Below are 16,495 nucleotides of genomic sequence, written 5' to 3' on the forward strand. Positions count from 1 at the left end.
GGTCCATTTTCTTTGGCATAAGCATATCTACTTTGTATACATATTCCACTTTTGAAAGGACAGCCTTTTGTGGTTCTTCCTTTCTCAAGAATTTATAGTTACCAAATTTCTTTTTTTAACCTAAAACTGTGTGATATGCTTGACAGAAACAAGAAGAACAATGTTTACAAGGTCGAGATTTAAGTTTACAGTTAAAATTTGGAAAAAAAATCAAAACTTTATAGCAAAATAGGTTGGACTAAGTACACAAAATGAAATATGGGCAAAGGAATAATGAAACTCATTCATGTTTAAACATAGTAACTCCTATGTTTTGGAAGGAGCTTAAAAAAGAACTCAGGATTAGGAGAAATGAATAACTTACACTTCTAGTACAAGAAACGACAGAGTCAATTAATAAGAAAGAAACTTCAGAAAATGAAGTACCACTGTGAGCTATTTAGAGGCAACAATTCAATGCCAGGTTAATTATCCAGGATGAGGAAATAAAGTAGATTCCTCTTTAGCTGATTTTACTCAAAATGTCTACCTTAGTGAACTTTTATTTTTCCTTGATCTCTTACAAACATGTGGAGAAGTATTCTCCTACTTTTAGTGGATGAGAGATCCCAGATCTTCTAACATGTGCTGAATCAATCAACTGTTTTTACATGTTTCTTACCAAAAGAATATAGTAAGAAGGCCAAGGCTGCCACTGTCTTACCTCCATGATGGGGTTGGAGGCCAAGACCTTTTCCTCAACATTGGCTTCACTGGCAGAACCACTTACAGTTGCAAAGTATCGCATGGCATACTTAGCTGAGACTGTTTTTCCTGCCCCAGACTCTCCACTTACAATGATGGATTGATTTCGTTCATCTCTGTAAGACAAAGAAGAATAACTGACAGTGTTGGCTGATTTGTTCAAATATGTCAAAACTCAAAGACTATTACCTTTAATTCATTCACGCAATGACTCAAAAATTCTTAGTGATAAACTTGCTCATAAGACTCATTTCTTTGAGGATAACAACTTATGTCATGTTTATTTAATATCCAGCACCTAGTCCAGAGCCTGACATATTACAAATGCTCAGTAAATGTGTATTGATTATCAGTAAGTAGAACTTCAATGAGCAATCTAGCCTAGAAATCAGCTTCTCTGCTTTGGCTATGATTTCTACTAGGACATAAGCAGGAAATTTCCACTTCTTGAGATAAAACCAGCAGTCAGTTTTAATTCGTCAAAATAACTGAATGAAAGGTGGAACCTTTTTTGCCCTTAACTTAAAAACAAACAAGATGACTTCAAAGGTTCTTAGTGAAACTATCTTATAAGGCCGCAAGATGGGAAGGTTATTCTGCTACAGAAGATATCCTTTTATCTTTAAAAAGAGATTTATTTATCCAACAAATATTTATTTATCAAACACCTCCTACATACCAAACACTGTGCTAAATACTAGAGATATGTTACATGAACCATTATCTGCATCCTCAAGTAGTTGATGGTCTAACAGAAAAGACAGACTAGTATTTCAAAATTATATATGATGGGGCACTGAGAAGGAGCAGGTAGTCAGGGAAGACTCCCTGGAGATGATATCTGAACAAGGTCTAGAAAGAGGAGTACAAGAAGGCAAGGGATGAGAAAGTTAGGAAGGAAACATTCCAGGGAAAAGGAGTAACAGATATGAAAGCTCAGACACATGAGAAGTTAGGAAAAAGCAGATAATTCTGTTTGGATGAAAATGGAGCAACAGCAGATAAGGTTGCAGAAGTTAGCAAGAATTAGGTCATAAAGGTCTTATATGAGATGTTAAGGAATTTGAAGTTCACCTAAAGGTTATTGAGTGCCACTGCAGGGTTTTAAATGGAAAAGAACACAACCCAATCAGTAAAACCACTCTAGCAGCAATGTGGAATATGGGTGGCAAGGAGGTCCAGATGAAAAATTATCAAACTCTAAATAAAAGTTGTAGTGATCATGATTGAGAGAGGCAAATGTGTTTAAGAGATAAAAAAGTAGTAGGAAATCAACCATTCATGTTAGTAAATTTCCAGAATAGGAATTTAAGACTTTTCTAAGGAAAAGGTTCTTTTTTTTTTTTTTTTGAGAAAATGGGGGTCACTGGCTTATATTACAGACCTGGAAAAATGTGGTGGAAATACCCAGCACAGGCCTAATAAATACATTCACATTACTCTAACAGGGCTAGATAGCAGCCTATTCCTAACATTCTGACTCCCAAACTGTGCGGAAAATCAGGAGGACCTTGGTGACACACTATGAAATGTCTAATGCTTATTATAGTACAAGTTTGTATGTAACATTATTTTTATAACAATTATTTTACATTGAGGTTCAACTTCCTTGAACCTCATTTCCTAGACTGTCCTGGATACTCCATTGCCACTGTTCATTTTTGGCTGATCTCAAGATAAATCATTCTGGTAAAACAGTTCTCACTGTGGTGCCACTGTCTTTTTTTCAGTCATTTAAATGTCCTCAAAATTCATCTTTTTAATTCATTAATCAAGGGACTATATCAGCAGTCTTCAGATTACCTTCTACAATATGATTAGAAAAATTGTCTCCTCCTAATTCTTGTATGGTTGGTTCTGTCACTACACCTTATGTGATAGCTAACTTGACAAAAGTCTCCCAGCACTTCTAATAGCAAACTAGGTGAAGAGGCTGCCAATAATCTGATGAAAAGGAAATTTTAATAGGAACTGCTCTAAACTGTACTGCCTTTGAAAAGCTATTTCAAATCTTAATGAAAAACTTTTATATCAACTAACCTAAAGATTTATGTGTAAATCTTCCTACTATATGGGGAAGAAGAAAAATATTAAAGGCAATAAGATCAAGATTGTTCAAATGTATTACAGAGATTTGTACAAATACCCACATATAGACACTAATGTCAAGCACATGCCAGATATATTTTCTTTTCCATAGGATCTTCTATCCACATAAACAATAGTTTTTAAATGTTTTTAAGGGACTTTATTATTTCTTATATTTTTCTGACTTTTTGGCAGGGAGAATTATCTTTTTTCCAAAGCCTAGCAGAGCATTCCAATATATAAATGAGTACCACTCTTCCATCATACAAACTTCTTTGAATCCAGATTCCAGTCCTCGCTTCTGTCACTTACCAGCTTCCTGGCTTTGAGTAATTACATGACCTTTTTGGGTCACAATTTTCTCATCTTTAAGATTAAATGGCATCTAAAGTCCCCCTCAACATCTGAAGTATTATGATCTAAAAGTCGAACTAACCCTGCAACTGATTTTTCCGATGCTGGACTGGCCACAGCCTGTACTCTAAGCCAGGGCAAACTCTTGGGACAACTGGAACAGGACAGGCCCACAGATACTCAGATTGTGACATGGGCAACATTTTTTCACTGGAGGACCCTCAAATCAGAGATGGTCAAAATCAATAAAGCGCTACAAAGATAAAAATATAAAATAATTTTTAAATTAAAAACAAGAATCAGAAATCTTTATAAAATAAGTACCATAAAGTCTTTAAAATGTTTTTCAGTCCTATCTGGCCATAGGAAGAAATGCCAAAAAGATAGGACAAGAGCAGAGACAGAGAGAAGAAGGAGCCAAGAAGAGACATGGAAAAGAGAAGGGCAATTCCTAATAAAGACATATGAAAGGAAAAACAAGTAGAGCATGATAGATATGGGGAGAAAACAGACAAACTAACACACCAGGGATAAAAATTGTATGGTTTCAAGGTGACTAACAAGAGAGTCCACTCTTTTCTATTCATTTGCGCTATGGCTCTTAGATTGTTCTTTCACTCGACAAACATGTAATGAGTAGCCATTATTTACCAAGCACTTTATGAAGGTAGAAAACTTTAGGATCATAGCCTATTGATGGAGAGTGAAAAGCACAGTTAAAATGCAGTGGGGTAATTTGCAAGAAAAGAAGACTACCCAGGACACTATGAAGGCATGATGGAAGGTTATGGAATTTCTGGGAGATGTGAGGAGGGTATGTCAGAAAAAGCTTGCCAGAAAAGGTGATGCCTGAATTTGCTTTCTTTTTTAATTGATTGAGGTGACGTCGGTTAATAAAATAATATCTATAGGTTTCGAGTATATAATTCAATAAAACATCACGTTTATTGTATTGTGTGTTCACCACCCAAAGTTAAATTTCCTTCTGTCACCTTATATTTGACCCCCTTTACACTTATCTACTTACTCCCTTGCCCCCTTCCCTCTGGTAATCACTAATTTCAGGATAAATCATTCTAGTAAAACAGTTCTCACTGTGGTGCCACTGTGGGACTGTATCAGCAGTCTTCAGATTACTTTCTACAATATGATTAGAAAAATGATCTCTTCCTAATTTCTGTATGATTGATTCTGTCACTACACCCTACGTGATAGCTAACTTGACAAAAGTCTTCCAGTACAGTCTGTGTCCATGAGTTTCTGTTTGTCTTTTTCGTTTGCTGCATTCAGTTGTATACCCCGCATGAGTGAAATTATATGGTTTTGAACTTTTCTAACTTATTTTACTTAGAATGATAATCTCAAGGTCTACCCATGTTGTTGCAAATGGCAGTATTTCATCTTTTCTTATGGCTGAGTAATAATCCATTGTATATATGTGCCACATTTTCCATCATATAAACTTCTATCTAAGGGCATTTTGGTTGTTTCCATGTCTTGGCTACCGTGAATAATGCTACAGTGAACATCATGGTACATATATTTTTATGTATACACATTTTCAAAATTTTGGGGTACATATCCAGAAGAGAGATTGATGGGTCATATGGTAATTCTATTCTTAATTTTTTGAGGAACCTCCATCCTGTTTTCCATAGCGGCTGTACCAATTTGCAGTACCACCGGCAGTGTATGATGGTTCCTTTCCCCCTGCCCTCCCCAATCCACAACTCCTCCAACACTTGTAGTTACTTGTACTGTTGATGAAGCCATTCTAACTGGTGTAAGATGATACCTCATTGTGGTTTTGATTCGTATTCCCCTAATAGCTAGTGAAATTGAGCATCTTTTCATATGTTTGTTGGCCATTTATATATCCTCTTGGGAGATGTGTCTGTTAAAGTCCTCTGACCATTTTTCAATTGGATTATTTGTTTTTTTGTTGTTGAGTTCTATGAGTTTTTTGTATGATTTGGATATTAGACCCTACAGGAGGCATGTTTGCAAATATCTTCTCCCATTCAGCTGATTGCCTCTTTGTTTTGTTGATGGCTTCTTTTCCTGTGAAGAAGCTTTTTAGTTTGATATAGCCCCATTCATTTATTTTTGCTTTTACTTCCTTGCCTTGAATTGACTCTTACATGGTTATTAGGAGAAACCAAATTGTGAAGGAAAAGGGAAATGGGAATTAATCATGTAGAGAAACTGAAAACCCCAGGGAAAAAATTATTCAAGGATAGATTATCCACTCTGGTTGAACAAAAAGAGAGTTTTTACACTTTAGTCTATTTTTCTTCTATGGTCTTCAGTATCTATATAGTATCAATATCTCTATTTGGTCTGTCTAGCCTTTCCTTATGTCTATTAAGTTTTCACTTTGTATCAGGTGTATTATTTTATAGATTTTCCCTCTAAATTCTACCCTTTAAAAACTGTAATCTCTCTAGTTTATCATGGTCACACTGAATACTATTCATATCTTCCAATACCATCAACTTATCCTCTGCATATATAATGGGCATACTTTCAATTCACATCCAGGTCATTAATGAGGAAACTAAGTAATGCTTCCCTCAGGTCTGACTCATGTGGAACACAGTTTAATATATCCACCAACGTCGATGTTGACTCTGATAACTACCCACTGGGTGCTGCCAGGTACCCTAGCTCATAAAGTGTATAAGCACCTAGATCTAATTTTTAGCTTATAAGTGAACATGGTCACGTAAAACAGAACCTAGAGTTTTACTTTTTCTCAGGCAATTAATCTAATTATTTTTCTCTTTATTTGATCCCATGTTTAAAAAAAGAAAACATTAAGTTAGTGCAATATGATACTTTCTTACAAAACTGTTTTTATTGTGGTGACTTAAAGATGTGGCTTCACTTGAGACTCTAATCCCTATCTCTCTTATTAGAGAGCTGTTAAGTTTTTCTATTTTATAATGACTTTCAAAAATGAAGCTACTCTGGTCTCTATGACTACTACTTTTGATCAATCCCAAAAAGACTTAAACTTTAAAGATTTATACTAGACAATAAGTTCTCAATGACACTAATAAGTATTAATTTTAAGGTGTAAATATTTACTATAAAAGAGTGTGCTGGCACTTAGGAAAGCTGTGCTTTAGAGGCAGAGAGACTATTCAGAAAATGAAAATAAGCATTCTCTACAGATACATGCTGAGGTCATTCAATTCCTGGTGAGAAGCCTGTCACATGCTTATCAGATCCTCTCATGGCAATCTGACTTTTCTATTCCATCAGTACAGAGCCTCTGCAACTAATATAAAGATGCCATAACAGAAGTAGCTAATATTTGTTTATAACTTTTACAGATTCTTATAGTTACTGTTTTATTCCTACTGTAACCTTATGGGGTAGACAGCACTTAGCAAGCCACCAATTCACATAATAAAGAATTCTGAAGAGGAATTATTTACTGAGAGCTGAGGTGGTCCAGAAGTAAAATTTGACTGGGATTATGAAGAATAAATAGAAATCAGGCAGATAAAGGAAAACGGAGAAGGATATTCTAGGCTAAATAAAAAGTGCAGATATAGAAGTATGCAATGTTAAGCTGAGGGGTTTAAACATGTTAGAGTAAGGCCGCTTGGCTGAAAGTAAAAAAATTAAATGACAAAGAAGAAATGCTTTGGAGTCTCAGAGCTGGATTCAAATCTCAGCACTCAGGTACTGTTTATTAGCAGATAGCTAAGTTACTTTCCTCCGTTTCCTCACCTGTAAAGTGGAGGTGATGATGTTTTCTCCCAGGGATGTAACAAAGATTAGAGGTAACATGCTAACACTATGCTTGGCACATTGTAGGTATCTAAACATGGCAGCTATTAAGTAATGTAAGTTAATCCACCTTTCCATACCATACATAAAACTCTCCTTGTCAGGTAGCATGCAGTACTTCAAGTTTGTTTGTATAAATAGGCTACTTGGTACCACATGGTAGCTGTGTCACAGGTGGTCCCGAGTGTACTATTTTTCCAACCTTTTGGTTAGTCTGAAATTATTATTTTTTTAAATTTAGGGGGGAAAAAAAAGGGCAGGATTACAATGAAGCCCTCCTTGAGCCCTCTGGCCCAACCAGCACTCCCTACCTCCTTTCTAAATTTATTTTTTACAGTACATGACAGCCTGTGTACCTTTATTTTCATTGTTTATCATACCTCACTTCATTAGAGTAGGCATTTTTGTCTATTTTGTCTAATTTGTTCACTGCTGTGTCCCCTATGCTCCAAATAGTGTTTGGATGGTGCTCAATAAAGGTCTATTGAACAAGCAATGAATTGTACCTTCCCTGAAGATGTGAGGGGTTTCTAGGAGCACTGGTAATGAGAAACACTAGGGTTCACATATAGTAAAGATGGCACATCTTCATTTGGTAAGGGAAAAAATGGCAAGAAATGATCCTGAAACATCAATTCATGACTATAAGTCAAGAAACCAACCAACCAACCAACAAACCAACAAACTGCCAGTTATTAAGAAAAACGACAAACAAGTCTCCAGTTAAGAAATCATATCCAGTGGCTGACCCATAGGAAATAATGGGGGAGGAGGGGTAATATTAGAACATCAAAGTAAATCCAAGGGTAAAAGGTCAGAAATATTTATATAAATCTAACATTACTTGTGGATTACCAGTAATGAAGATGGTACGAGCCAAGCTTTCATATTTAAGAATATTTTCTAACAAGTGATATAGTTCTTAATGAGCACTATAAAATTTTTAAGAAATTATTTTTAGGCTCTAGAATTCCATGCAATTCCTTCTCTGCCTAGCAGTTCTCAGGTTATACCTGCGTTACTCACTCCGTACTGCAATGCTTCAATTCTATACAAAATACTGGTGAGCTTTTTTCTAACTTTAGGGAAACAGTAATACTGATAGATGAAATTTTCTCAGTTTTAAGCTTAAAAATATATAGGTTCTTAAACTTGTGACACTTGTTACTATCTGAGACAAACTACATTAAGGCTGTTTATTTAATAATAATTTGCAAGTTGTCATTCACTGTATTTTAAAATACTGCAGCTCAGCAAAGAAGAAATTATCACATCAAATAACAGTCATGAATTAATAAATAGAGCTTCCACCAACCTGGCCATTTGCTTGTAAGCTTCTTCAGCCACTGCAAAGATATGTGGGTCCATATCACCCATGTTCTGACCACTGTATGCATTAATAATATCTTCTCCATAAATAGGCAGCTGTTCGTAAGGATTTATAGCTACTAGGACTATACCTGGTGAAGGAGTAAAAAAAGAAAAAGAAGTCAATGATATCCTAATGGGCACATCAAACTTGGTAAAATGAGAATCAAAATTAACACATATTTCAATTTCAGTTAATACTGGACTAACAAATTGTTAAGGATAAAAATATGTCATAGCCTTTGCCTCTGAACCCATTATACCTAGTCCTAACTACAACACCATGTAAAAACTAAACTAGGCTATTTAAAATAATACAAATTGTGGCAATGTTCAAAGAACTTTAAATATTTAAACCAAAAAAATCCAATTCTAGAAAATTTATTTAAATTAAATAACTAGAGATTAATGCAAAGGGTTTTATTTTCAAATGAAGATGTTTATCATAATGTGATTCATAACAGTGAAAAGTGAAAACATAAAATATATACTAGTCGTTAAATACATTTTGTAATATCCAGATGACACACTATTATGCTACCACCACAAATCGTGTTTTTAAAGAATATTAAGTATCATAGGAAAACATGACACAAAACTGATTGACACAAAACTGAGACTGATTCCAATTTCATATCTATTTATACTGTCTCACATATACAAACATATAGGATATGTCAACATGACATTGGTTATTGTTTGGTGGTGAATTACATGTAATTATTTATGTAATTATTTTCCTTTTTATACTTTCTTGTATTTCCTTACATTTTACAGTAGGTATATATTAGCATAATGAAGTCATTCATTCAACAAATATTTTTTCAGCTCCAATTATGTTTCAAGTCTAAGTGCTAGCTTTATAATAGTAAACAAAAAAAGACAAATCTTTACCCTCATGGACCTTATATTCTAATAGGAAATTCAAACAATTAGCAAGATAAGTAAAATATATATCATCGGTTAGATAGTAGTAAGGAAAAAGGAGAAAAAATTAAAGAGAAAGGAGATAGATACTAAGGAAGGGACAAGGGGTTTGTGATTTAGATAGGAGGGTGGGCAAGGGAAGGCTTCACCAAGAAGGTTACATATGTACGAGGAAAAATAAAGAAAAATGAAAATTTAGAAAAAGAAGTATTCGGTTACTAGAAAAGGAAGAAAAATAGTTAATATCAAGGATATAAAAGATATAAATTCTTTTCAGAAGAAAAGCTATCTGTTCCTGTCTAAAACAGGAGGGTAATTAAGAAATTATAGCACTGAGTTGGATACTCCAAGCAAATAAACTTAGAGGGAAATGAATGGAAATCTTGGATCTGTCTCAGAGAACAAGTAGTGAAAAAAAGATAAGAAGTCAATAGAGAAAATAAAGAATAAGAAGAAAATAGAAAAGAAAAGGACAGAGGGAAAGGAACTCAAATGTACACACACGCGTACGCTTAATTTCTAAGAGAGAAAAAGAATCCTGAGCTGGGTCCCTGAAAGCAAATACGGCAACGAGCATGGGCCCATGCAAGCAGATCAAGCTGGAATAGTTACTATGAGTCAAGTCAGTCCTCCATTTCTAAGCAATTGAAAAAAGGAGAACAATCAACTCAAATCAGCCCTGAACATAAGTCTTTGGACATTGACTCTTCTTGTAGCAGTTTTTGTAAGAGATAAAAATAACTGGCAAATTGGCATTGAATTTGACATACGACTTCTCTGGTGGGGGGAAATCCAAAAACCGGGCCCAGTTCTTTTCATTTTGAGAAAAATTATGTAAGTTCACAAAAGAGCCTTTTCAGCATAAAATGCAACCAGCTAATGAACACTGGTAAATCTTTATGATAAGCCTGAAATGAATTTGTCTCTAAGAGAAAATCAAACCGCATCCTCCTTTCCTCATGCAGAGTATTTCCAAGGCTATGCCCATTAGAGGGAAGCATTCACAGTCCTCTGAGACAGCAAGGCACACTACATACCACAATATGTATAAATAAGTTTGGAATCAATAAAGCGAACTCTGAGATTGTGGAGTACAGCAGGCTCATGAAGATAGCTGAGGGCTGTGAGGTCATTTTCACCCACGAGTATGTCAGGGTTTCTTAAGTGAGGCAGTTCCTTGGTCTTTGGATCTAGACGATACTCCAAATCCTGAAAATACACAAGATATAACATATGGATAAGTCAAAGCCATATACATGAAACAAGCTCATGCATTTTTCTTACTTCCTATTCCTCGGTTGCTTCTCAGTTTTAAACACATTATATTTCTGACACCTTCCAAAAGTGCAGAGACTGATGGAAATAGCAAAAAATAAGGAGAGTCTTCTTATTCACTAGATGTATTAACTTTCATTAACAATTTTTGCTAATACAGTTTGAGAAGTCGTAGCCTACATTATTTTACCCAGTTAAATAACCAAGTTTTTAATCTTTATTTAAGCTTTTTTCTTTTTTTCCGCCTCTTCAACTGTGATAAATGAAAGGCAGTATAACAGAGTGGTCAAGACCTTGGCTCTAGAGTCAGATCCACCTGGATTCAAATCCTCAAACTTGTACTTCTTTTTTGTTCTTGGGTACATTATTTAACCTAAACCCTTCCTTTATAAAAAGTGCATAATAGAAACAGCTCACAGGGGTGTGGTAAAAATTAAATGAGGCAATGCCTAGCCTGTAGCAAATACTTGGGAACTCCTGAACTCCAAGAAGCCCAAGAATCCCTTGAGATTAGCAACATGTGTACATGTGTAAATACATACACATATGTGCACTTTTTTTGAAAGACGATCCACAGTTTTCATTTGATTTTTTAAAATTTTATTTTATTAATTTCAGTATATAGTACATTGGTTAGACATTTATATAGTTTATAAAATGATCCCCCTAATTACTCTTTCTCTCCTCTGGCTCTCTACCTAGCCAATATATTAATGCTAACTGCATTCCCTATGCCATGCTCCCCATCCCCATGACCATCTATCAACTACTAATTTGTACTTCTAGTTTTGCCTCAAAAGTTAAGAAATACTACTCACTTTAAAGCCAAGGGAATATGGCTTTATAGCAAAGCCAAACACAGAAACTGTCAGTTCAACTATGTATTAAAGGCAAATAACATATAACAAGTGAAAAGGGAAAAAATACAATTTGATTGTGAGGAGGGAAAGCGGGTTTTCTAAAAAGCCACTTTTGTTAATATTGAAGAGATATACAGAGGCCAAATATTCAAAGCTGGTTGGAATGAACTATGCTAAAAGGGAAGAAAATTTACAATCTCCCCCTCTACCTCTCTCTGCCTGTTTATTAGGGTATAATAAACTGGTCCTTGCACCGGTCCCTGCAATACATAAAAGAAAGCCACTTCTGGTTGTACGATCTCAGGCAGAACTACTTAATGTCTCTGAGCCTTGGCTTCTTATTTGGAAAATAGTTATAATACCACCTACCAACATACAGGGTTGCTGTGAGAATTAATATAAGAAAACATAGCCCAAAGTGCTTCATACAGAGTAGATGACCAATAAATGTTGAATAAACATTTAGTTTGTCATTCGAAGTCCTCTAATCTCACCTAATTCTTCCTTATCTTCTTCCCAACTCATCTCCTTGCCCCTGTGCTACTCTCCTGAAATTCATCCTCCATGGGGCCACCAACAAGTCCTTTTGAAAATACAAACCTGGCATCCTTCCTCTGTTTATAAACACTACAATCAACTATGTTTCAACTGTAGCACAGCAGTTGAAGTCCAAGAGATTCAGCATGAACACCAGGCCCTCTGTGATCTGGTTCTACCCCTATCCTCTTGCCAGTCCTGTACTTGCCACTTTACATCCCAACGACATAAAACTTGTGCAGTTCCCCAAACGGACATTACTATGCATGCCTTCCAGACTTTCTTCTTGCTCTTCTGGATCCTGAAATGTACTCCCCCTGTCTAGTCATTCTTCAGAACAATGCCTCCCTGACCACTTTCCTTTACCAGTACCCCCTCGACCCCTCCCTGCTTTATTCTACTTCTATTTCTTGCTTATATTTATTATATCATGGGTCGCACAATTCATAAATATAACTATTTCTCTTACTGGACACTGATGTCAGAGAACATACCTTTTGCCACCTCTAAACATGGAATACAGTAGGTACCTTAATATGCAAGCCTTGAACTAGAACACAAATCTTTTTAAATCTCTGCTCCAGTCAACTTGTTATTTTTATGATCTCCAAAATACAATCCTCACAGAGTCTGTCCCCTTTCTCTTTTTCAATCCAAATTCTATCTACATTTAGGACCCAGTCAAAATCTTTCCTCCTTGAAGCATTCTCTGACAAAGCAGCCCATGATGAATTTCCCTCTACTGGGATTTAAAGTCCTTATTGTCATTACAATATAGCATCGTGACTATGAGCAGACTATGAAGATGAATTTCTTGGCTCTAAATCCTAGCTTCGTCCCTTAAGATCTATATAACCCTGAGCAAGTCCTGAACTCTATTAACCACTTCAACCACAAAGTGGTAAAAATAATAGTTCCCCCTAATAAGAGTTGTTGTGAGAATTAAATGAGTTATAGCAAGTAAAGCACTTAAAACAATGCCTGGCACATAGTAAGTGCTCAATACATGTGAACTGTCAGGACAGTATTACCCTTCTGGTAGGTAATCAGAAACTTACCTTTGATATCCTAGTGGTACTGAACTACTCTTTATATCTTATATTTTATTTAACTTTTCATGTTCTTATATCTAGTTTCCTTGGCTAGGCTATAAGTTGTTTAAAGGATATTAATGTCATAAAGGTTTTAAGAAAAAAGTGTGACATGCTCTGTCAAATGCAGTGGAGAGATTAAAAAGGGTGGAACTGAGTCCACTTACGCAGTGAATGCAGACAGGAGAGTACTGAGACACAATTGGTTTTAAGTTTTTCTGGTCACTAGCCAAGTGCTAATATATGATAACTTCTCAGTAAATATTTTTCAAGTGATAAGTCCCAGCAAATATAAAATCTCAGAATGGCTTCTTAGATGATGTTTTCTTAGTCAATATGACATTTTATGCTAGCCCCCCCCAAAAAAATATGCATAAACATGCATATTTGGGAGGATTAGATGTGAATCCAAACGTAATCATAATAAATTCATAAACCAAAATAACGGATTTTTAAAGCATCTACTATTTTTACAAACCCATTTGGAATAGAAAATTGTTTGCTATTTTGCCATTTTTATCACACAGTAAGTAAAAATATTAGATTAATTCAAAATTTACCTTCCAACTGAAGTCAGGTACATCACAGCAAACCAACAATTTTGAATTCCCTTCACTTTATGTCAATGACAACAAATAAAAGCAAAATTCTTACCTTTCCTTCCTCAAGATGAAGCAGGAGGACTTTATCCCCTGGCTTATAATCTTTGAGCAGCTCTGCTGACTTCCAAACTTCCTCGGGATCGGGTATCCAAACCCTGGCAAACTAAAAGATGAGAAAAAAGTTTTAAAATAGCAAATCAATTACTTTATAATTATATATAAAACATATCATGGATTTATTTATAATTAAATAATTTATGAAAAATCTTGGCCAATACGAAATTTTATTTTTAAATTAGATGAAAAGTATTTTAGCCCCTGTAGTACCATCATGCCCAAATTATATGAAAAGTATGCTCTATATTTTGGTCATAATTTCACAATATATGTAAGTCAAATCACTATGCAGTACACCTTAAACTTACATAGTGCTATATGTCAACTATATGTCAATAAAACTGGGGGAAACGTATGCTCTGAAGAAATAGCTATAAGAAAACTACAACTTTGCTTCATTTAGTAAATGTTACCTGAAAATGTAACTGAAGTTAAAATCTAGCATATGAATCTATTTTTTTCCAGTAAATGTGAACTTTCATGGATTTCAAATGTGATTTGGAATCACTGGTGTGGAGGCTCGGCCAGTTTCAGCAGCACAGTTATCTTTTTATAGTAGGAGTTACAGATTGAATTTTTTATTTGTGGTTTTCATCCTGTGCTCTGCAAAGCCTTGGTGATTTCTAAGGAATTCCTCAGGAGCCATTAAGGTGTGGAGAAGAGGAGAGTAAGCGTGTGGCTGGGAGCCACAGGTGTTTTACATATTGGGCATCTGGAATTTTCTTTGAAGAAAGTTCTGTTGCAAATTTTTTAAAAAATTGAGAAAGTACAGTTGTCTAGTATTCTGCCTCATTATTTTATAAAGATGAGTGAAAATGTTAAAAGTAGTAAATGTGGCCAGCAATTTACTTCAGGAACCCCTGGTGGTCACCATGTACCTTTCATGATGTTCAGGGCTACTAGCTCTTGTAGCCCGAACATCATGAAAGGCACATGGTGACCACCAGGGGTTCCTGAAGCAGTGAATACTTAGCCTCAAATAGACACTCTGGTCGTAAGCCAATTTTGGACTTTGGGTCAATGTGGAAGAAAAAGAACAAAAGATATTAACATGAATGAATTCTCCAAACACCATGTTGAAGAGATGTTTTATGATTTCTTGGATTCCTCAGGAACGAGTCTCCCTTTAAAACATATGTACACTAAACCCTGATGCCTATTTTCAGGAATACATCACATATGAAAACACCGCCACTGCTGTCTTTCTCTATTTTCTTCAGAGCTCTTTCTGCTACTTATTATTGTTATGTTATTGCTTATATATTATTTCTCTTTCTTCATTAGAATATAAGCACCATGTCTGTCTTGTTCAACATAAGAATGCCTGTGTACGTGCTACAAGGCTGGGTACTTAGTATCTGTTGAAAGAATCTCAGAAAAAAAAAAAGGCATCTCCTTAAACTGAATTAAATAGTATGGTAAAATGAACTTAACCACTGCTTTATTTTTCTCTTATCATCACAGACTCATGCAAACTTTTTGTCTCAACAGTTTGCAGAGGAAAGAGTACTGAACTAGGTTATAGGTTCTTACCGACATTGGCCTAATTTTAGCCTTTATTTTGGGCATCTGTAAAATGGGGATGACAGCGGTACTCATCTAGTTTGTGTCAAGGGTTCATTCGCATAAAACCTTGTGAAAAGTATGCATACATACATACATACATACATACATACAGTATAATTGTTACTAAGTATTTTTTCCATAAGAAGTGATTGCTAGTGTTACATGTCAAGTATGTTACTGAAATTTGTTTTATAACTTTTTCCCCAGTTACACAGTTCATAAACTGGGTAATATCCATACACATTACCAAATTCTTACTCATTCAATAAACATTTCTATGAACTGCTCCCACTCTGAAGTTTACTTTAGAAAGCTGGCATTTCTGTAACTTTCTCTGGAAGGATTTACTGGTGCCGGAAAAGATGTGTAATTTGTGAGACTCCAAGTCATGAAAAGACCTACTATCCTGACTGACGAAAAGTACAAAAAAAGCAAAATGGGTTCAAGTAAGTTTGCAGAAGTACGCCTGGCATGCTCTAAACATGAGGAGATTTTCAATAAAATCTAGAAATAAGCGCCTTTGTGTTCTTTGTCAATAGCTAAGATTTTCACAAGTATTTTGAAAAGAGCAATGAGCAGGTACTTTGCCGATTTCCAAAAGCTAGGTGTTAATAACAGATAGCAGAGGGAGGCTAAGGTTCTTACATTCAGCAGAGATAAGATATTTAAAGACCAAACATCACCCTGATAACCAACTTCCCTTTATTCTAAAGAAATCAATTTTAACTTTATTTCTTGGGAAAGTATCCAAGGAGAAATAGGTCAGAAATCAGTCTACTATCACCATTGTCTTTTTATGGTTCTTTTCCATCTTTAACAGTGACTGCAGAAACACCTGCACTACAACTGGGTCAATTTGAGAGGTGTATATATGTATACCTTAGTTGCTAAAACCCAGAGGAATCTCAACCTGACAATGCCCTTCCTATTGGCTCTGTCACTTCCAATCCTACTTTCCAATCTTCCTCTAAGCCCCCTATGAAAAATACACATGGCAGCCCCAAGGAACAGGACTAAACTTGTCCAGCCACATTCAGTGCAGAGACTAGGGGAAGGAAAACAAGAAGACAAGGCCTCAAGACCACATGAGAAATCTAGAAATGAGACAGGGCAGCAAGAGTCAGACAGGAATCAGAAATAGGGGTGGACACACATATCCATAAGT

General features: G+C 35.5%; 1 protein-coding gene across 9 annotated transcripts in view; it reads right to left on the bottom strand.

Annotated features, from left to right (window-relative positions):
• MYO5A (myosin VA) overlaps nucleotides 1-16,495 on the bottom strand; it is a 158,773-nt gene that overhangs the window by 94,668 nt on the left and 47,610 nt on the right. For all 9 annotated transcript variants that reach the window (XM_036218230.1, XM_036218224.1, XM_036218226.1 and 6 more), the window contains exons 2-5: nucleotides 13,700-13,810; nucleotides 10,320-10,491; nucleotides 8,303-8,447; nucleotides 704-860 (exon numbers count right to left, since the gene is read on the bottom strand). In XM_036218230.1, the coding sequence (XP_036074123.1) occupies nucleotides 704-860; nucleotides 8,303-8,447; nucleotides 10,320-10,491; nucleotides 13,700-13,810 (585 nt within the window). The remainder of the gene's footprint in view (nucleotides 1-703; nucleotides 861-8,302; nucleotides 8,448-10,319; nucleotides 10,492-13,699; nucleotides 13,811-16,495) is intronic.

The sequence above is a fragment of the Rousettus aegyptiacus genome, unplaced genomic scaffold (assembly GCF_014176215.1).
Source record: "Rousettus aegyptiacus isolate mRouAeg1 unplaced genomic scaffold, mRouAeg1.p scaffold_m13_p_3, whole genome shotgun sequence".
Classification (NCBI taxonomy): Eukaryota; Metazoa; Chordata; class Mammalia; order Chiroptera; family Pteropodidae; genus Rousettus; species Rousettus aegyptiacus.